This window comes from Lepidochelys olivacea, assembly GCF_965140295.1.
Source record: "Lepidochelys olivacea isolate rLepOli2 genome assembly, chromosome: 26".
Lineage (NCBI taxonomy): Eukaryota > Metazoa > Chordata > Testudines > Cheloniidae > Lepidochelys > Lepidochelys olivacea.
Window position 1 is genome coordinate 14,567,494 of NC_140436.1, and position 19,409 is coordinate 14,586,902.

The window sequence follows — 19,409 nt, forward strand, 5'->3', positions numbered from 1 at the left end:
AACTGCAGTAGCTACCACTGTGAAGGCAATGAAGCCTATGTGGAGAATTGCCATGTTCTTTCATAACAGAGATTCCAAGACAATTTAAAGATCATTGCAAAACTCCAGAATGTTACAGAGCATTTTAGCAACACTGTATATAACAGGCTCTGGCAACCTGAGACCCCCCCCTGGTCACTCCACTGGCTGGGCCATGCGGTTTAGTGGATCCTCAGCACAGGCTAAAATCAATTAGTTTTTTGTTTCCACCCAATGAACCCTTATTTTAAGTCTTCCAATTTTTCAGGGTTACGTGCTCCTCACTAGTTGCCATTTGATTCAAAAGCTGCCCTATTAAGCCCTATTCCCCACGACTGCAGATCACGGCTTTATTTTAAATTAAGTCCTCGCCACAAGGCAGCAGAAGCCAGAGGGGGGAAAAAAGGGCAAATTTATGTGCAGAATGTAACGTGACCGATGGGCCATGCACAGGCCCCTGGAACTAGAGCCTGGAAAGAGGGTTGAATAACAGTAACACGCCAATGTTAGAACCAGTGCTTCTGGAGGGACAGACATCTCACGCCCAGAGGGGGCTGCGCTGTGAACACAGCCCTGCCCGCGGGGCCGGAGCCAAAGCCCGCTGAAGTCACCGCCAGGGCTTGCACTGGTGTCAGCTGGACTTTAAAGGAGCCGACCAGAAAAGCCTCTGGTTCGGTAACTCCGTCCCACCGGCTGGTCATGCCCGGATAGGGGGGAGGGATCGCTCAGTGGTTTGAGCGTGGGCCTCCTAAACCCAGGGTTGTGAGTTCAATCCTTGAGGGGGCCAGTTAGGGATCTGGGGCAAAAATTGGGGATCAGTCCTGCTTTGAGCAGGGGGTTGGACAAGATACCTCCTGAGGTCCCTTCCCACCCTGATAGTCTATGAACGAGCCTGGCACGGCACGTCTCCGCCCGGCAAAGCCACCACGGTCCCGGACTTCTCTCCTCCCCTGCAGGGCATGTACCCTGCCCGCAGGCCAGGGAGGGCCCCAGGACCCCTCTCAGGGGAGGGTCTCTCTCTGAGGTGCCGCCTGTCCCTCCAGGGTGCTGGCGCGGGTACGCGTTAGCCGGCTCTCCGCTGCCCTGTGCCCGGCTCACGTGCCCAGAGGGCCACAGCGCCTCCCCGGTTACACCGGCGTCAAAGCCTAGTGATGTGAACGGGTTACACCGGTGTCACTCCGGACTAAGAAAGGAGTCTGAGGGGAGAGCGGCGCGCGCGGGCTGAGGGGACAGCGGCGCGCGGGCCGGGCGGGCTGAGGGGAGAGCGGCGCGCGCGGGCTGAGGGGAGAGCGGCGCGCGGGCCGGGCGGGCTGAGGGGAGAGCGGCGCGCGGGCCCGGCGGGCTGAGGGGACAGCGGCGCGCGGGCCGGGCGGGCTGAGGGGAGAGCGGCGCGCGCGGGCTGAGGGGAGAGCGGCGCGCGGGCCGGGCGGGCTGAGGGGACAGCGGCGCGCGCGGGCTGAGGGGACAGCGGCGCGCGGGCCGGGCGGGCTGAGGGGAGAGCGGCGCGCGCGGGCCGAGGGGAGAGCGGCGCGCGGGCCCGGCGGGCTGAGGGGAGAGCGGCGCGCGCGGGCCGAGGGGAGAGCGGCGCGCGGGCCCGGCGGGCTGAGGGGAGAGCGGCGCGCGGCACAGCGGCCGCGCACCCCGGGCCAACTACAACTCCCAGGGGCCCGAGCTGCGCGGGGCGGGTCCAGCCCTTAACTGACTGCGCCCTTCTCCTATGGGCCGCGCCCACCGGCCACCCCTGCCCAATCGGCGGGACGGGGCGGGGCGCCAGGCCGGCGAGGGGAGCGAGTTGCTGCCTTCTCAGCCCGGACACTCCGGAGTCTCGCATGGGGCGGGCGGCGGCGTGGGGGCCGGGCGGGCGCTGAGGCCTCGGCGCTGCGGGCGATGGGTAAGAAACAGCCCTGCCGGGTCTTGGCCGGGCAGCGTGTCCCCGCGCGGGGCGGGGCGGGGCGGGCCGGGGGAGGGGGGGTAAGTTGAGGGGGAGAGTCTGGGCGGGGGGGCAAGTTACGGGCCCGACCGGTTCGGGGTTGGGGCGGGAGCCGGCTTCCGACCCCGGTGACGGTAAAACCTCCCGCGCCCCTGCCCGGCGGCCGGGGCTCGCCGGCCCTGTCCGCACGGCCGGGCCGCAGTTGTCCTCGGCGGCAGGTTCTTCAGGCGGGGCGGCGGCGGGCGGGAGTTTTTTTTTTTTTTTTCTCCTTGTCTCAAAAGTTTCTGGCTGCCGGGGGCTTCCCAGTCACTTTTTATCTCGCAATACACTTTTCTTTCTAGTTGGTAAATTTCAGCGCCGCGTCGGGCTCTGGCATCCCACTTCCTGTTGCGGTTTGCGATCTGTAGCAGTTCGCAGCTAATTTGTTGTGACAGCTGTCAGCAAGGGCCGGCCTCCCTCCCTCCCTCCCCCCCTCTCGCTGGTTCCCAGAAGAATCTGCCTGTTTTTCCCCTTCCCCGCCGCGGCCCCCAAAGGGTTAAGCGGAGGTACGGTACAGTGTGTACGCAGAATTCGGGTTCCATTGCACTCTGTCATTTCCCGAAAGCGGCTCGCTCTCCTCCTTTGAAGATGCTAACGGCCCCTCCTTCCGAGCCAAGAAATGGTTTGACCTTTTCAAGAACACTTTTTTTTTCTTTCTTTCTTTCTTTTTCTTTTTTTCACCCCCCTACGGCCGCGGAGAGGAATGGAGCCCCCCTGCTCACCCGAGCACGCTCCCGCGCCTTGGTAGTGTGAACAAGATACATGGTTCAGTAGTGGGCGGGGAGGGAGGGAGGGAGGGAGGGGGGGGGGTGCCTGTGCGTGAGTGACTCTGGAAATTGCAGATTGCTGCTGTGAAATACAAACATCTACTGTCATGGTTGGCAAAGGCAGAACCAAAAATCCAAAATGCCAGAGGACTCTGCTGTTCCAGATTAGATTGGAGTCGTCCTTCCTTGGGGGCTTCGTTAAATCGCACTCTCCCTTTCTCTATGCGCTGGAATATGTATGAGGTTGAGCACCCCCCCCCCCTCCTCTCCCCCCCTCGCTGCCCTTTTGGGTAGGGTTTAGATGAGCTCGTGGGTCATTGGCATCTCTAATTTCTGTGATTCCCTGAAGTTTGGGAATGGATTTGCTGCACTTTCTTCCTTGCTGGCATTGGCACCCTACTGGTTCCTCTCTCTCACTCTTGTTTGTACTGAGTCCTTGATTTGTTAGCAAGGTTGGGGTGCTTTTGTTTTAAGGTTTCTTTTGTAGCAGGGTTGAAGCACCATGGCTGAAGCACAAGGGTCGGAGCCTGGAAAACTGGCTTCTATTCCTTGCTCTGCCATTGTGTGACCTTGGGTTAGTCCCACCCTTCCCCATTCTGTGCCTCAGTTTCCCCACCTGTAAAATGATGGTTATGATATTGCCCCATCACATTTGATGCTGTGGTATCAACATTAATCCACTAATGATGGGAGGATAAAGAACTGGTTTAAAGCAGCATGTCCAGCTCTTCTCTCTGGACTGGTGAAAGGAGAGTGCTGGCAGAGGAAGGGACACCACCATAAACTGTGTGAGCCCCCAACTGTGCAGAAGGGCAGCCCCGAAACAGGCACTTTGCCATCCCAGTAAAACTGCCAAGCAGGGTCCTGCGCGCAGCTGCCTTGCAAATAAACAGGTGCTTTTCAGTGTTGCAACCCAGATAAGACGCATCCCAACTGGCATGAAACAAAGAACAGTATAATACTGGATCCTCAGGATAGGAAATGAGGGTGGGGGGAAGGAACAACTGCTGGGATCTGCATAGGAAGAATGAAGCGGGAGCAGCAGGACTCTGCAGAGCAGAGGGGCAGATTCCTACATGTGAGGAGAGCCAAGTTGTGCTCTCACTCCTCCATATGCAACCCCCCCCCCCATGTCTCCAATGTCAGCACAGGCAGGGGTCTTCCCTGTTTATATAAGGAGAGGAGGGCACAGCTTGTCAACAAGCCGTGATCCATCCAGTATAACTGTTAGGAGAACTCCCTAATTAATGGTGTTCGGCTTGCGTTGTAATTAACAAAAACACCTGCACTTGACTCCTTTGTTTATTGGGAGTTGTGCTCTTGCCTCAGTGAGGGGTTCAGGTGTCTTTGTCCCTTCCTCTCCCTGCCTGTTCTCTGTGCCATGTTGATGAGCCCAGGCAGTTGAGGGGAGGGGGGGAAGAATTGACTCGCCGCCTTCCTCCCTCCCCCATAGTAGCTCCTGCCATAAGCTGGGTAAAAGACTCAAGCTGTTCTCTGCTCTGTTTCCCAAAGTTGTCATCATGTCCAGTAATCCTCTCAGAAGCCGGGCTTGTTTTGGCTGCCGTGCGTGGTGATCTCATGCCCAGAGAACATTAAACCGGCCAGTTTTCTCTCCCCTTTGTACAGTATGTGAAAGCGTTTTATGAGCTCGCTGACCCTGTGGGGCTGAGAACGACACAGCAAACACGAACTGGAGTAGGCTGGGCGTCCGAGCCTTGGGAACAGATCAGTGCTTGTTGTTCGAAGGGCTCCAGAAGGAGAGGTGGATATTTCACTAGCGTCAGAAGGAGAGACTGATGTGGCCTGGTTCTGATCCACTGGCTCTGGTTCCGATCTGCCCTCCCCTCAGCTTGGAAACAGGGGTTGTTGGAGTAGTAGGTGACCTCAGCCCGGCAGATGTTGCTCGCTCAGGCTCTGGCACCAGCAAAAGTGCAGAGTAGGAGGGGTTTTTTGTTTGTTTGTTTCTCTTCCTTCCTTGTTGTGTAAACAGAATCTATATTAAGCAGTTATGCAACATGGAATGAATCCCACAAGTGAAGAAGGATGGGGCGGGGCCTCTGCCCTGAATTCACAGCAGATCATGTACCATTCCAAGCCCCTTATTTCCAGAAACGTTGTGTTGTGTGGGAGTCACTCAGCAAGGTTGCTTGCTGGACCACAGCCAAAGACAAGCTATGTCCCAGGTTCTGACTGGCGGTGGCTCCCCACTATGGCAATCAGGGGCCTTCCTCAGGAGAGGCCTCAGGACTGGAATTTGGCACTGGAACCTTGCTCTGCCACTGTCCTGCTATGTGATCTTAGCCAAGTCACAGCTCTGCTCAGTGCCTCAGTTTCCCCTCTTTCAATTTAGATTGTAAACTCTTCAGGGCAGGTAGGCGTCTGTGTAGCACCCAGCACAGCGGGGCCCTGATCTCAGTGTGGCCTCTAGACGCTACAGTAATACACCTCTTACAGTGTCCCGGCTGTGCTTCCCTTGGTCTGGCCCTTGGGCAGGAGTTTCCTGCTGGTTCTCTGGTCAGGGGTGGGCATACTTTTTTGTAATTATTCAATTGTCAGTTACTTTCGGGCTGCATTGGCAGCAGCACAGACCCAAATACTTGCTTTAGGCCTAATGGGGACACTGCAGGGCAGTCTGCCCAGCTCTACCCCCCTACTGACTTGGAGGGGTTGGGATTCTTCTATGAGCCAGGTGGGAACTGGTGAGGATTATTTAACTGCTGGGCGGTAGAGGGAGGTGGCCTCTACTCCGCTCTCACTGTCTATGGGCTCTTGTTGAAGAGCTTGAGGGGTGAAGGTTAGGACGTTTGATAGGGCAGAACTAGCAGGAGTGGTTAGGGGCTGCAGGAGACCTAAGACAGGTCTCCATGTCTTGCGTTGTCTCAGGAAATGACTGGGGAAGTGGAAGGGTCTCTCCACTTGCCCGCTGGGGCTGGGGGGTGGTTTCCCATCCCTCCTCAGCAACTGAAGGGAGAGTGAGCCACCTGCCAGAGGCAGTTAGCCGAGCGTCTGGCAGGAACGGATGTGGCTGAGGTGGGGAAGCGTTCACAGCTCTGCACTGGCTCCCACGGCTCCAGGAAGCCACCCTGAAAGCGAAAGCAGTGGCCAGACGGCCCACCATCAGGAGCTGTTGACAAACATGTATATCTCTGAACAGGATGCAAGGCAGATACCTGCGTCACAGAGGTCTCTGTTCTTGGAAAGCCTGCCTGTCCTTGGGCCAAGTCCGGGGCAGTGGGTCCCTCTGGCATGTCTGAGGCTGAAGAGTGTCCCTCTCTGGAGTTCTGACTGGGTTCAGCTGGGGGCTGGCCCCCTGTGCAGAGCTGGGACCTCCCTCAGAAAGGGTGGCGTGTAGCAATGAACCATGGGTCCACGCATGAAATCCTGAGAGACCCAACTGTTCCCTGAGTTCAGGGCTGCGCAGATCTGGGCATCTGGGTCTCCATCCATTGGAGAGTCCTGGGAAGTCTGGATCCAGATCCAGCTCTGCACCCTGCGTTTGAGGGGAGGGAAGGTTGGATCCTGGGTTACTGATGCTGGAAACTGGGGCCCTGCAGCATTTGAGGGACTGATCACATGTATTCCCTAGTACATGTATCTATCTGTCTGGTGTCTCACTCTGCTGTGTGTGTGCACAGAGTATGGAGAGAACCTCCCCTTGATTTGCATGGTTGTTTGGGCCTTTTGCTTCTCAGTGGTTTCTCCATCTTCTTCTTTGGCCACAGCACTCAGCTTCAAAGGGAAGAGGAAGAAGAAGACTTCCACAATGGAGGCTGCTGGGCCAGGACCTGTGGAAGAGGCTGATGCTGTGAAGCCTGGACCCGAGGGGAGCCAGAGCACTGTGGACCCACTGGACCAGGTGGTGAGTGAGAAACAGCATGAAGTTCTCTCCTCGTCTCCCATTGGAGTTTCTTGAGTCACTCAGCCTTCTCTGTGAGATGAGAATGGGGAGCTTGAAACCTCTGAGGGAGGTGTGTAAAGGATGCTGTTATTTTGTTATTTGGGTACCTGTGTCCATAGCTGCATTGCTGTTCGACAGGCAGCAACTGACCGCAATGCTCCGGGAACAATAGCTGAAATTCCTGTGCAGCCTAGCGCAGGGGGAATCTCTCTTCTTCCCCTTGGCGGCAAACAGTTGTTAAAGGCTGTTTCATCGCTGTTCCAGCATACCCCGATAGGTGTCTGTATGAAAAGACTGCCCTGGACTTTGGGTTGGTCTCACTCTTATTCTAGATGAAGGGAAAACAACAAATTATAAAGTCAAGCCTCCAGGGAAGAGAGGGTTGTTTTATTTGTATTATCGTAGGTGACCCAGTCCTGGCCTGGGACCTTGTTGGGCTGGGTGCTGTACAGCCCCCGAACAGAGAGAGGGTACCTGCACCAAAGTACATGATGAGAGCTGACAGGCAGAGGCAGAGCACAAGGAAGCAATGGGACAGTGTTGTCTACCTGGGCAGGGCAGACACAGGGTGGGGAAAGGGGCAGAACGCACCAGCAGAGTGAACCATGGGATGCAAGCAAATGGCAAGTTAGTGCCAGGATTTTTTTTCTTAAGATCAGCTAAAGGGAAAGAAAAGGGACAGGGATGAGGGGGAGAGGGTTGGAGGGGCAGATGTGAAGTGACATGGAGATGAAGGGACTATGGGGGAGACTGTGTGCATCGCTTTTATAACCTGCTGCCTCAGTTTGGCCTCCGTTGCCAGCTCCCCCTGAAGCCAGGCTCCTTGGATGCAGAGCCATTCCATAGAGTGGCTACGGAATTCTGCATGGGGCCTGTTTGCCTGGGCAGGGCTGACTTGCACCTGCATCAGTCCCTTATTTGCACCTGCAACATGCAGCAAAGGCGTATCCCTTACCATAGAGAAGACCCAGAACTTGTTTTTTATAAATAGAAGGGGATGATCGATGAGGGGATGATCGATTGAGGCTGCTGGATGCAGATAAGACTCAGGGGTTCTCCTGAACTTCCAGACAAGTGCAACCTGTGCTGCTGAAGCAGTTGTGCAACAGACTACTGATTCTGCTGCACTCCTAGGTGTGCAAACCTGCCCGGTGCTCAGTTTGTGCACACACAGGTGTGCACCATCTGCAGCAGGGAGTCGGAAGCCAGGCTGTGACTGAGACACTGAGAGTGTTTTGGGGCAAGGCACATTACAGGCCTCTGGAATAATCGGTGCAGTTATGGAATTGAGACCATTTCCAGGAATGGTGACAACCCAAAAGAGAAAGCAGATGCTCAGATTGTCCGTCTGCATCACGTGAAACTGAGAGGGGAGCCACAGGGCCAAGGAACTAGTAAGGGGGAAATGGGTGAAGGGCAGTCGGGAAAGTCATGTCCACCTTTGTCTCTCACTGAGCATTGCTGCCCTTGCTGCATGGAGCATGTTGCATAGTTATGTATGCTGCTGGGTGCACGTGGCCCCATGCTGCTCTGTGAAAGGCCTGTGGGAGTGCACCCAGCCCAGTGGAGGTCACTGCATGGATCATGTGGGCCGTAGGAAGCGTGTCCGTTCTCTCTTTTGGGGGAGATGCCCCCTTACTTTACCAGAGGCCTGTGGCTTCTCCATTGTGGAAGGTTGTGAGTTCTGTTCCTCCTGTTGCTTGTAGGCATCTGCCTGCCTGCGGGGCCTGTTCCATGGCTCCTGGCCACAGAACCTTCCACAGGACTGTCGCGTGAGACTGATGTGTCCCTCCTCATCCACTTCTGCTGTCAATTTAAAGTCCTCCTAGGTTGCAGCCATGGGGTGGGTGTAAGTCGTACAGCCTCCCTGGGTCGAGTGTTGGGTTACACTGGTTCTTGTCAATCCATTATCTCCCCAAGCACTATGGAAACTCACATATGATGCCTTGTGCCTTTGTGGACACATTTAAGGGGCACCTGCCACTTCCATCGTGGTGGGGAGAGAGATGGGATGGATACGAAAGAGACCTACCCCTTGGTGCTGAGAGTGAGGGGTGTAGACTGCGTGAGTCCTCAGCACTGGGTGGCTGGTGTGATTGCTAAAGATGGGACTAGAGACAAAGTGTCCCCAGCAATCCCCTGCCGTGGGCCTAGCTGCTGTGACAGCCATGGCAGGACACACCATAACCCTGCTCCCATTAAATGGCACTGGATGTCTTAGGTGACCAATAATGGCAGACCATGCCTCTCGCTCTGTGGGCCACCAGTGTTGATCCAATCTAGGAAAAATTGTTCCTCGCTGAGAGTTGTTCTGGTGAAAGGAGTTTGGTGAAGTGGTTCATTCACTCAGTCTGGTTTCCAACAGACAGGTGGCTGCTTCACCGAAACCACTGCCACAGCCAACTTGAGTGGGTAGGCTTAGGAGAGCGGGCGAGGACCAGATGGTGTACAAAGCATGTCTCGTGCCCTAGAGGAGAGGTCTGTCCCATCAGGGCAGGCCTGAGTGGGTTGTGGTGGTGCTGAGTGGGTTTGAGAAACTTGCCCTGTGGCAGAGGCCTTGAATTGCCAGGACTCTCGCTCATGCACCAGTCCCCCGCACTGAATTCACTGCGGTTTAAAAAAGGAAAAGGAGGCCCAGAAATAGCTCAGCAGCTAAAATAACACCACTGTCACAAGCAGTTAAAAGAATAGAAAGAAGAAAAAGTGCTGGGAGCTGAGCAGCTGCTTTGCCCAAAAATAGCAACAAGTTTTATAACTCTGGAAAATGTAGAACAAACAAACGAGAAACATTTTTAGCCGAGAGAGAGAGAGAGAGAGGATGAGAGCGAGTATTTCTGCCCTTCTGTTTTCCTGGAAGCTGTTCCTCGTGTTCTCACACAGCTCCTGTGCTCTGACCAACTTGGCTGCCTTCCCAGCCGGGAGAATAATAAACTCTGGCTCTCACTCTTTAGTTGCACAAGTCTGTTACTCTCCGGAGCTAATAAAATGCCTCCGACCGCAAAACACCTCTCGATGGTATTTAGAGCAGTGTACAATGCAGCATGGCATTCGGTGAAAACCCCACTGGTGGGAATAGAACCCAGGAGTCCTGACTCCCAGTTCACTGCTGCAAGTGTGTATCCAGCAGGCAGAGTCGTGCAGATGTGTTTGGGGGTGTCCAAGATTAGGTTGAAAAGAGGCAAGAAGATGTGAAGCTTCAGTAACTCTCTTATCATCCCTGCCATTCTGTAAGTTGCCTTGCATTGTTCCCCTCCTTGCTGAGGGACTCTGGGGGCAACTGGTCCTGGATCCTGGCCCTCCAGCCTGCACAGCTGTTCTGAAGCAAACATGAGCTAGGTTGTGGGAGCTGCTGCTGCTCCTCAGCTGTGCATATCTAGGAGGGTTAAGGAATTAATACAGTCCCCCCGTCCGTTCACCCCCCCACACACACACACAAATGCAGTCTTCTCTGGATTCAGGATGGCTTTAGCCGGCTCTGTGTGGCAAATGCATGCAAGTTGGGTGACCTAGTGGCAATGGCCTGGCAGTCAGGACTCCTGGTACAATTCCTGGCTCTGATAGGAAGCATGGTCCAGTGAGTAGAGTGTGGGCTGGGAGCCAGGACTCCCGGGTTCTATTCCTGGCTCTGCCATGGACTCTCTGTGTGAGCTGAGGCAGGTCCCCTCCCTCTCTGTCCTTTGGCTTCCCCACCTCATTTGGTGATTGCCTGGCTGTGTTTCTCTGCAGGACTCTCCAGCGCTGAAGCCAGACAGCAGCTCCGAAGAGGAGCAGAAGAGGCTGGTGGAGGAGATGGGGGATGAACAGGCATTGAGCAGGGAGAAGGAAGAGGAGCAGGCCTTCCTGGTCAATCTCTACAAGTTCATGAAGGACCGTCACACGCCCATCGAGAGAGTGCCTCATCTTGGCTTCAAGCAGAGTGCGTCCATTTACCTTGCACGCGTCCACTCATTTCTCCTGTCACAGCTTACTGCTCAGCTTCTCATAACTGTGTCTTGGGGTGGGGGGGGAGAATTCCAGAATCCTTTGCTGGTTCCCAGCCCAGGTGGCACTGCAGGAGTGGGTTTAGGAGTGACATGCCAGCCACCTCTTCAGGGCCGGCCTATGAGAGGCTGACACATCCATGTAACAGCCAGCCATAGACTGGGGGCAGGAAGTGGGGCTACCCCAGGACAAGTGCCAGTGATTCCCCCTCCACGACTGGCAGGCCCAGGCCTGTTGGCTGAGTAACCTGCCAGCACCACGAGCAATGAGCACCACTCAGTGGCCCAAAGGAAGCAAACTGTTGCTGCTCGTGAGATCCTTGTGCAGGTGGCTCACAACAATTCAAGGGTGGCTTTTTGAGTGACCAGAACTCCCCATCCCAGGCCCTGCATGGATGGGGGTGTTATCTATGCTGCGCCCTCTGGAGCAGGGTGTGAGGGGGTGCTAATGGCAGAGAGCGAAAGGAGAAAGCCATCGTATGTGGTGAAGCTTACTGCTCTGATCTCTGTCAGTGCCTTGGCCATGCCGGCCAGGTGGGCAGCTTCCTTGCGACAGTGCCTCTGTGCTCTCTGGGACCATAACAGTCTGCTAATCTTCCTTGTGGCAGTGCCCTGCCCAAGCCACCCAGTGTCCCAGCACTAACCTCTCCCCAAAAGGCAGCACAGCAGCTGGTCTCCAGGCATGACACGCTGCGGTGCTCCCTATACATCCTGTGTACGGAACCCTGCCCTGGCTGACGACCCTGCGTCATGTTGCTAATGGCCCATCTTGTAGCTCCCATTAAAGTCAATGGAGGCTGCTCTCACACAACCTCCAAGAGTCTGACTGACAGGACTGCTGGTGATGAAGGGTGAGTAGTGCCTTGGGACAGGTGTCATGAAACATTAGCCCACTGACCTGTCCTCACTCCTTGCCCATTCCTTGTCTTTGTCTAGTTAACCTGTGGAAGATCTACAAAGCTGTGGAGAAGCTGGGAGCATATGAGCTGGTAAGAAGCGTGGAACTGAATTACTGGGGCAGGGACCCCGCTGCCATCACCCTTATGCTGCCCTGTTGCAGGGTCATCTCTTTAGCAAAGTGGGACACAACTTCCTCTGGAGCCTAAATCTGTTGCTATGTGCAGCAGCTGGGAGCAGGACAGGGTTTAGAGGATCATGGCGGACTGTCCTAGGCTGTGGCCAAACTCCTGTTCAAACAGGTCTCGGCTGCAATGCTGCAGCGCTGGGGCAAGGCTTCTTGGCATGGAAGAGACCTCCCAGAGTCTCTCAGCTGAGGTGGAACTGCCATTGCTTCCAGCCAGAATCATGCCCGGAGGGCTGAAGGTAGTCCCTGGTGCACAAAGCTGTGGTGGCCAATCCGTGCTGTTAGTGCTGATCTCGGCCCCAGTGACCCCACTCGGAACGAAGGGAAGGGGCTCAGAAGCTGGTGTAGACTTCCCTTCGGGCTCTTCTGCAGCAGAACTGCAAAGATGGTATCGCTGGGGTGTCCCAGCTGATTCATGCTTCCCTGCAACAAGCAAATCCACTGCGTTAGAGGGGGAGGGACAGGGGCGTCTTGGTGAAGCTCATGGTTCAGGTCCTGGAGCAAGGGACAGCGCACACAGCTGCTGATTGGGACAGACAGTGCAGTGCAATAAGCAAAGCACAGTGCTGGACCTGGAGGGAGAGGGGTGGAGAACCTAGTCCCTGGGACATTGGCAGCCAGGGCAAGAGAGTTTGGGGGAAAGGGAAAGGTACCCTGCTCAGCCCCATAGAGCTAGAGCGGTGTGCAGAGTCCTGGAGCTGACCTTTTAAAGGCCCTGCCCTGCTGAGGCTGGTGGGCATGAGAGAGTTAACCAGGCACCTGGTGATTTATCTCTCTGAGCAGAGGAGCGCTGGCATCTCCTGCTGCCTCTTCCTGTCCCTGGTGGATTTAAGGGGCAGAAGGGGGAGGGGACTTTGCTGCAGAATGAACGTTTTCCTTCATGTTGGCACTTTGCTTGGCTCAGCTAATTTCCTCCCCGTCGCCCCATCTGTTCCTGCGAACGGCAGCAATGAGAGTTGCTGGCGCCAGCACCTGTGTGGAGCGCCATGGGGAGGGGAGGCTGCCTGGAGCGCGCAAGGGGGCTCTCCAGCTCCAGACACCAGTGGGATGGAGCATGTGGTGTTTTCAGCAAGTTGACCAAAAGCCCTGCCACCTGCAGATGACCCACCCTGGGGTGAGGGGAATGGATCTAATTAGCACCCATCACTTAACTCTTTCCTGGCTCCCAGTGCAGCACAGTGCTGATTGCTGCTATGGGGAAGGATGGCTTGGGGGTCAAAGCAGGACAGCAGGAGGTCCCAGCATAAGCAATAGGGCCTGCACTGGTGCTGACAGGTTGTGCCTCTGTACACCAGTACTGCGCTGGAACTGGAAAGCCTGGGTTCTGTTCTAGCTGTGCCGTTGTTGCTCTGTGGCTTGGTTTCCCCTGCTGTAAAACGTGACGGTCACAGCCTTAGGCTGGATCCCAACAGGTGTCCCGTGATCTGTGTGCTGGTATCCTGTCCTCAGCCATGGCCCTGTCGTGAGGCTCCATGGAGGGCTGGATGTAGTCTCAGGCGTTAGTGCAAGGAGCATCCATCAGCAGGTCCAAGAACCTAGGCCCAAGGATGCCAGCTCTAACACAGAACCTGCGGTCAGCTCCTTGGGTGCTCCCCAACCCTGAGCTTTGGAGGGGAGCTGCTGTCGCCATCCCAGCCCAGGCACCCCAGATTCCTGTGCTGGCAGGGCCTCTCCCTGCTCTGCAGCAGGGCACATCGCTGGGGTAAGGCAGGCTGTGCAAGGTGCTCCTGGATGCTGTGGACACAGCATCCCCAGTAGGTCTCATTCTCCCCTTCTTTTGCAGGTCACAGGAAGACGCCTCTGGAAGAACGTGTATGATGAGCTGGGGGGCAGCCCTGGAAGCACCAGCGCGGCCACCTGCACCCGGAGGCACTACGAGAGGTACTGGCCCTCCTGCCTATGCCACAGCCCTGGAGGCACAAACTGGAAGAGCAGCCAGCCCTCCTGGAGTGCCTCACCTCAGCTAGCTGCCAGTGTCACCAGGAGCAGCCACGGACGGCTGCCCTTGAGGCCTCGGTTTGAGTGTCCGCCCTGCCAGCCAGGCTGTGAGGTCTGTCCTGGCGACCGGCACTGTCTGTGGTGCTGAGCCCACACTAACACAGCAGGGGGCTTGCTCCCTCTGCGGCACATGAGGTTTGAGCTGGTTACTGTGCCTCTCATGCAGGCAGCAGAAACTCCTGCTCCTCAATCCAGTGGTCCCAGGTCTGACCCCTGCTGAGGTCACTCTTCCACTCCTGGGTCCCCAGATCAGTAGCTTCCAGTTAACATCACCCTACATCTGCTGCTTCCCACCTTGTGCCCACCCTATGTGTAAACTGGGTACCCCGGCAAGTCCTGCCCCTTTGCTCTGTGCCTCAGTTTCCCCATCTGTAAAATGGTGTGTGGTACCACCCTTACTCTGCAGGTTGTGGCAGGGATGCACCCAACCATGTTTGAGGTATTTGCGGATCCTCTGATGGAAGGGACCAGAGAAGAGTGGGGTGGGGGGAGCAGCCCAATTGTTGGCGGACATACAGGTCCCTGAGGATGCTGGTTGCACCTGCTAGGGTGTAGCAGTGCCGGAATCTGGTGCTTCCTCCTAGGAACACAGGTACTGCTGCGTAGGCCTAGTGCTATTGCTGTGCTCTGCCCGAGCCCAGCCAAGTCCTCTGCAGTGGGTCATGGTTAGGGTGGGGAGGGCCTGCCTGTCTCAGTGGAACTGGGCTCCTCTGGGCCACTGTCCCTGATTCATGCACTTGGCCTCTCTGTCCTGCAGGCTGGTCCTCCCGTATGTGCGACACCTGAAGGGCGAGGATGACAAGCCCCTGCCCCCTGCCAAGCCCCGGAAGCAGTACAAGGTCTCCAGGGAGCCCCGTGGGGAGCAGGGCGATGACGCAGCTGAAAAGAGCAAGAGAGTCAAGAAGGAGAAAAGCGGAGATCAGGTGCAGGACTGGGCCAAGCTGGGCCAACCCCTCCTCAGGGTCTCTCAACAGCAGTCTCCAGACCATTGCTCCTGACAGTGCTCATGCTGCAAGGAGAGATACTGGGGGCTATGCTGGGGCGAGGGACTGGGCAGGGAGAAAAGCTTCTGAGAGAACAGAACTGCAATGGGCTGTGGAGCAGCAGGGAGGAGGAGGAGGCTGTGACTGGACGCCTGGGGGAAGAGAACAAAGGAGTGGGCAAGTGTGGGAGCTGGAGAGCTGGCCCCCCATGGCTTTCAGGGGGGACTCCAACAGGTTGGTGGATCTGGACAGCTGTAGTTAGAAGTTCAGGTTAGAATGGGGAGCTCTTACTATAGTGGCTGAGGAGGAGTGGGAGCTGCTCACCCAGGTCAGGGGTTGGCCTGGGAGCGCCCCTCTGCATTTAGCAGATGAGTGGGGGCTGTGTCCTGTGCCCCCTCTGACCCTACCCTGGCTCTGCTCACAGGAGTGTGCTCAGCCCTTTCCCAGCGCTCATGGTCCCATCCCTTGGGTTGCAGGTTTTGCCTGAGAAGGTGAAGCCGGATACCTCTGCCATTCCAAAACGGGGCAGGGAGACTGTGACAGATGGCCCCGAGCAGAGCCGACCAGGAGACCGAGCTGAGGGGCTCCCCCTTTCGAACACCAAGGACTTGGCCAAGAGCCAGCCATCCATGAGCTGCCACAGCAACTGCAGGGCCCACGGCTGCTCGGAGGCCTACAAACGGCTCTTCTCCAGCTTTTACTTCAAGGGGAACCATGGCATCATGTCTCCCTTGGCCAAGAAGAAGCTGCTGGCTCAAGTGAGCAAGGCTGAATCCTTGCACTGTCATGAGAGACATCTGAGCCATTGCCCAGAAGGCAAGAAATCCAGGTCTGCAGGGCTCCCCTGCCCCAGCCCAGAGCTCGACTCCAACAGGCCATCAGTCATTCATCAGAGCAAAGAGGGAAGGAGCCCTGTTCCAGAGGGGGATGATGCCAATGACCCAGCCCAAGCGTGCCTCCCCCCTAACAAAGGGGAGGGGGCACCGTGCCCAAAGGGATCTCTGAGCCCCAGAGGCAGCCAGATATTTCCGAGGACAGAGGACGGGAGTTCAGGGCGCCACCTCTCCCCTGCTCCTGCCATCTTCACTGGCCACTTCCATGCGTACAGAAGTGAGGTTCTGAAACCCGTGAGCTGCCACCCCCTACGAGGCCCGATGGAGTATTTTCGGGGCTTCAAGGATTTCCCAGAGTCTCTCTCCATCTATCAGCAGCCAGGCAAGGACCTGCAGCCAGCCAACCTCACTCGGAAGAGGCAGGAGGGTACGGAGGGTTGTGTGGAGCAGCCAGAAGATCTGCGCAGCAAAGCGAGCCAGGCCCCGCCCTCCTGGAGCAGAGACAGCCAGGGACCCTCTGCTTTCTATAAAGGCAGCTCTGCGGGGAGCAGAGGTTCTCCCTTTGCCAGTGTGAAAGCCTGCTGGGTCCCACCCATGGCCAGCTTTGCCAAGGCCAGTCCCCCGCTGCCCAAGAATGGCGGGCTCGTCCAGCCCATCCCACAGAACCAGGTGGGCAGCCCTGCCCTGGGCCCCGGGCCGAGGAGCAAGCGCAGTCTGGAGGAGGAGGGCTTTGTTCATGGGAAGAAGCTAAAGGCTGTCTCGCCTCTCATCAAGGGAGTGGAGCCAAAGGACAAACGCGGCGAGTCGCCGAGCCTCCAGCAGGGCCTGGCCAAGCCCCAGGCCGTGGTGCCAAGCCCCAGCTTCCCAGCACCGCTCCCCTCTGCTGCAAGGCAGGATAGTTACAAAGGGACGATGCTGAGGTTCCCGGTGAACTTTGGCACCCCCGCGGACCATTTAAAGGGCCAGTCCTCTTCACTGATTCCTTCGCTCTCTGTCAGCCCATTTGTCATCCCTGCGTTTCCAGGCCACTTATTAGCTGCCTCCACTCAATCCTCAGACCTCTGCCGGCCGCTGGCTGCCAGCCTAGTGCACTACCCTACGTCTTACGACAGCTCGCTGCGCCAGAGGCTGTACCCTGTGTCGACATGGCACAATCAGCCAACGTACGCCTCCCCTCACGGGACCACCTTTCACCGGAACAACAAGCTGTAGCCACTGGCATGGACCCTGTCACTTGTGGAGAGAGAGGTTTCTACTGATGGGAGTGGGTCCCAGCCAGCCATGGCGCAGGAGTAGGACACTCAGTAACACTGCAGCTGTGCTGCATCTCGCCTTTGGAGCTGCCCCAGTCCCGTGGCCTTGTATTGCAAAGCAATCAGAGAATATACGGACAGTGTGGACCACATCATTTTTACTCTTGATCTTTGAGCTTTATTTGTAACTAACATCGTACGCTGGGGACTTCAACACACACGTGTTGTGGGTTTTTAAAAAAAAAAAAAAAACGGGAGCAAAATAGGTTCTGGAGATTTCTCTTAATGCCAGAGGTGACCCCATCCATCTTGTAATCGCTCAGACAAGTAGGTTCCAAAGTGCAGCGCGAACGTGGATGTTGTCGGTCCATGATCCTTAATAGCAGGACTGAAAATAGGAGTGTAAAGACAGGGAGAGAAGAAAAATTCAAATGAACTAACCAGTACTGTTTCTAGGGTATCCCACTATGCCAGCTGAGTTTTTGGGGTGCTCTATGATCCATGTTACAGAGCACTAGCTCTTCTGATCTAAAACAGTGCGAGTTTATTTCAGTTGAGTCGCCTCAAGGACAGGAATCATGGGTTTAAATTTCCAGAGGCTTGGGGGAAGGGAGTTAAAACACCCATTGGTTTTGCAGAGCCCTGAAATGCTTTGAGACGTTCCCAAGCTACTCCCATCCCAACGTGACACTGTCTGTGGAAGCTCCTGTGGATCTCTCCAAAGGCTGCGTTGGTCTGATTGGAAGCATCTAGGTGGTCTACAATAAAACTGCCCAAGATGGTGCAAAATGGGTAGAGTGTTTGGGGTCTGTGTGATCTCTGGGACTGTGGCGGGAGGAGGAAGAGGCCCATCAAGAGTGGTCAATACTAAGCAAATAGTGTGTGCGGTGCGTATGCTTTGTGATGATTGCATTGTCACTTAAGGAAGCACATGTGATGGGGACCTGCTGACCCGGCACTATGTCCAGGGCTGGTGAGGAATAGCTCTCTTGGGAACAGGCTGGCACCACCTTGCAAGAAGGTGGTTGGATGCTGCTGCAGGAGTGAGCAGCAAACGGTACTGCCTGTCCTCACATAGGGTGTAAGCACTGGTACAACTCCACTGACTTCAGCGGGGTTAATCACACTGGTGGGACTAGGAGATGTGAATTCTGACTCCTGCTCCTGTCTGTTTCAATGCCAAACCTGTCCACTGACTTCAGTGGGAGCAAGTTCAAGGCCTTGAAAGAGTTAAAGATGCAGAATCTTAAAGTTGGCAGGAAACTAAGACTTTTTGCCACCTCAGCTGTGGGATCTTGGGAGTTGCTCAGCTTCTGCAAGTGCTGCCGCGTTCAAAACTACTGCTCCGACTGCAATGCCTCCTGCATGTTAGAAATGGGAATTTCTGCCTGCCCCTCTGGCCATCCTTCCCTTGTGTAGTGTTGGTGAAGGGCATATCTGGACTCTCCTTCTAATCCTTGGTTCAGCTTCCTCGAACAAACCCTCTTCTCTAATTCAGTGACACCCCTCCCCGCCCCCGGAACTCTGGCTAGTGTCCTGTGCTGCCTAACTTCTGCCTTTGGGGATTTTGCAGCCCACAGAGCTCTCGGGAGTGCAGGGACAACTTCGGAGGTGAGAGTGTCCAAGAGTCTGAAGCGGTGTGACTGATACTTTCCGTTCCATTTGTGTGTGTTGCACTAGTTCAAACAGCCGCTTGCCAACATGTAACTTACGCAGCTCATCTGCATCTGTCCCCACAAGGCTTCAGCTAGACCAGGATTTAAAGGTGCAGTATCAGATCGTGTCAGCTGGCTCGGACTAACCAGCATCTTTGAAAGCCTAATCAAGACCAGGCAAGTTGTACCTTCACATGACCTAGGTCTTGGCTCCCATCTAGCTAACAGCACCCCTTTAAATCCTAGGCTAGGCCAGGCCTGAGTCTAAGATGCTGTGGCTCGTGTGGCCAGAGACTAGAAAAGAGGAAGGAAGGAAGGAAGGAAGCAAGAAAAGCATCAACACAAAGGTGGCAGAGAGAATCACCTGCCATTTTACTTCACCCTTCTCTCCGGTCCTTTGATGGGACAGTAGATACATGTACCAAGTTGTTATGGGAGTACAAGTTAAACCAGACTTGGACCTTACCCCTGTGTTGGTTAGTAACACTAGTCACTGTTGTAAGAGGAGTATCAAGCCCAGGGATTCCAACTTCCATCCTCTCTCGACTGCAGCCATTGCTTTTTTTGCTTTTTGGTTTTTATTTTAAAAAAAATATCTGAATTCAGGCTCTGTTTTCTCCCCCACTAGAGTTGGGACTGAAGGGGCTAAGCTCAGGCTTACAGGCTGCTTCTCTCGCGCTGACCATGCCAGCACTGCCCGTTCCTGGGGTGGTAACAGAAGAGCGCAGCTTTTCACTGCAGGGTTCTCAAAGCAGGCAGGTCATTGTTGCATATTGTGATAGGAAACAGGGAATGGGACTGGCAATTTTGGTGACTATTTTAGCAGCACAGTCTCTGTGGGATCTGAGCCTTCCAGATCAGGAGTGGGTAGAGATGGGAGTGTTAACAAATGCTGCTGTAGGTAAGGGATAGAGAAATTGTGTCCAGATGGACAGGTGACCTAGCCACGCATTCCCAAAAGAGACAAGCTC

The 19,409-nt window shown here is 55.7% G+C and overlaps 1 protein-coding gene across 3 annotated transcripts; it reads left to right on the top strand.

Moving 5' to 3' along the window:
* The first annotated feature begins 1,597 nt into the window (after nucleotides 1-1,597).
* ARID5A (AT-rich interaction domain 5A) lies at nucleotides 1,598-17,575 on the top strand. Of its 3 annotated transcripts, none has more exons than XM_084615159.1 (7): nucleotides 1,598-1,909; nucleotides 6,477-6,613; nucleotides 10,379-10,568; nucleotides 11,569-11,621; nucleotides 13,500-13,597; nucleotides 14,472-14,637; nucleotides 15,174-17,575. In XM_084615159.1, exons 1-7 carry the CDS (start codon nucleotides 1,906-1,908, stop codon nucleotides 16,740-16,742), a joined length of 2,217 nt encoding a protein of 738 aa, XP_084471285.1. In that variant the 5' UTR covers nucleotides 1,598-1,905; the 3' UTR covers nucleotides 16,743-17,575. The 3 variants fall into 3 exon arrangements, with proteins under 3 accessions (XP_084471285.1, XP_084471286.1, XP_084471284.1); XM_084615160.1 differs by lacking the exon at nucleotides 1,598-1,909 and adding an exon at nucleotides 2,687-2,731; XM_084615158.1 differs by lacking the exon at nucleotides 1,598-1,909 and having other exon boundaries at nucleotides 3,080-6,613.
* Nucleotides 17,576-19,409: the final 1,834 nt, after the last annotated feature.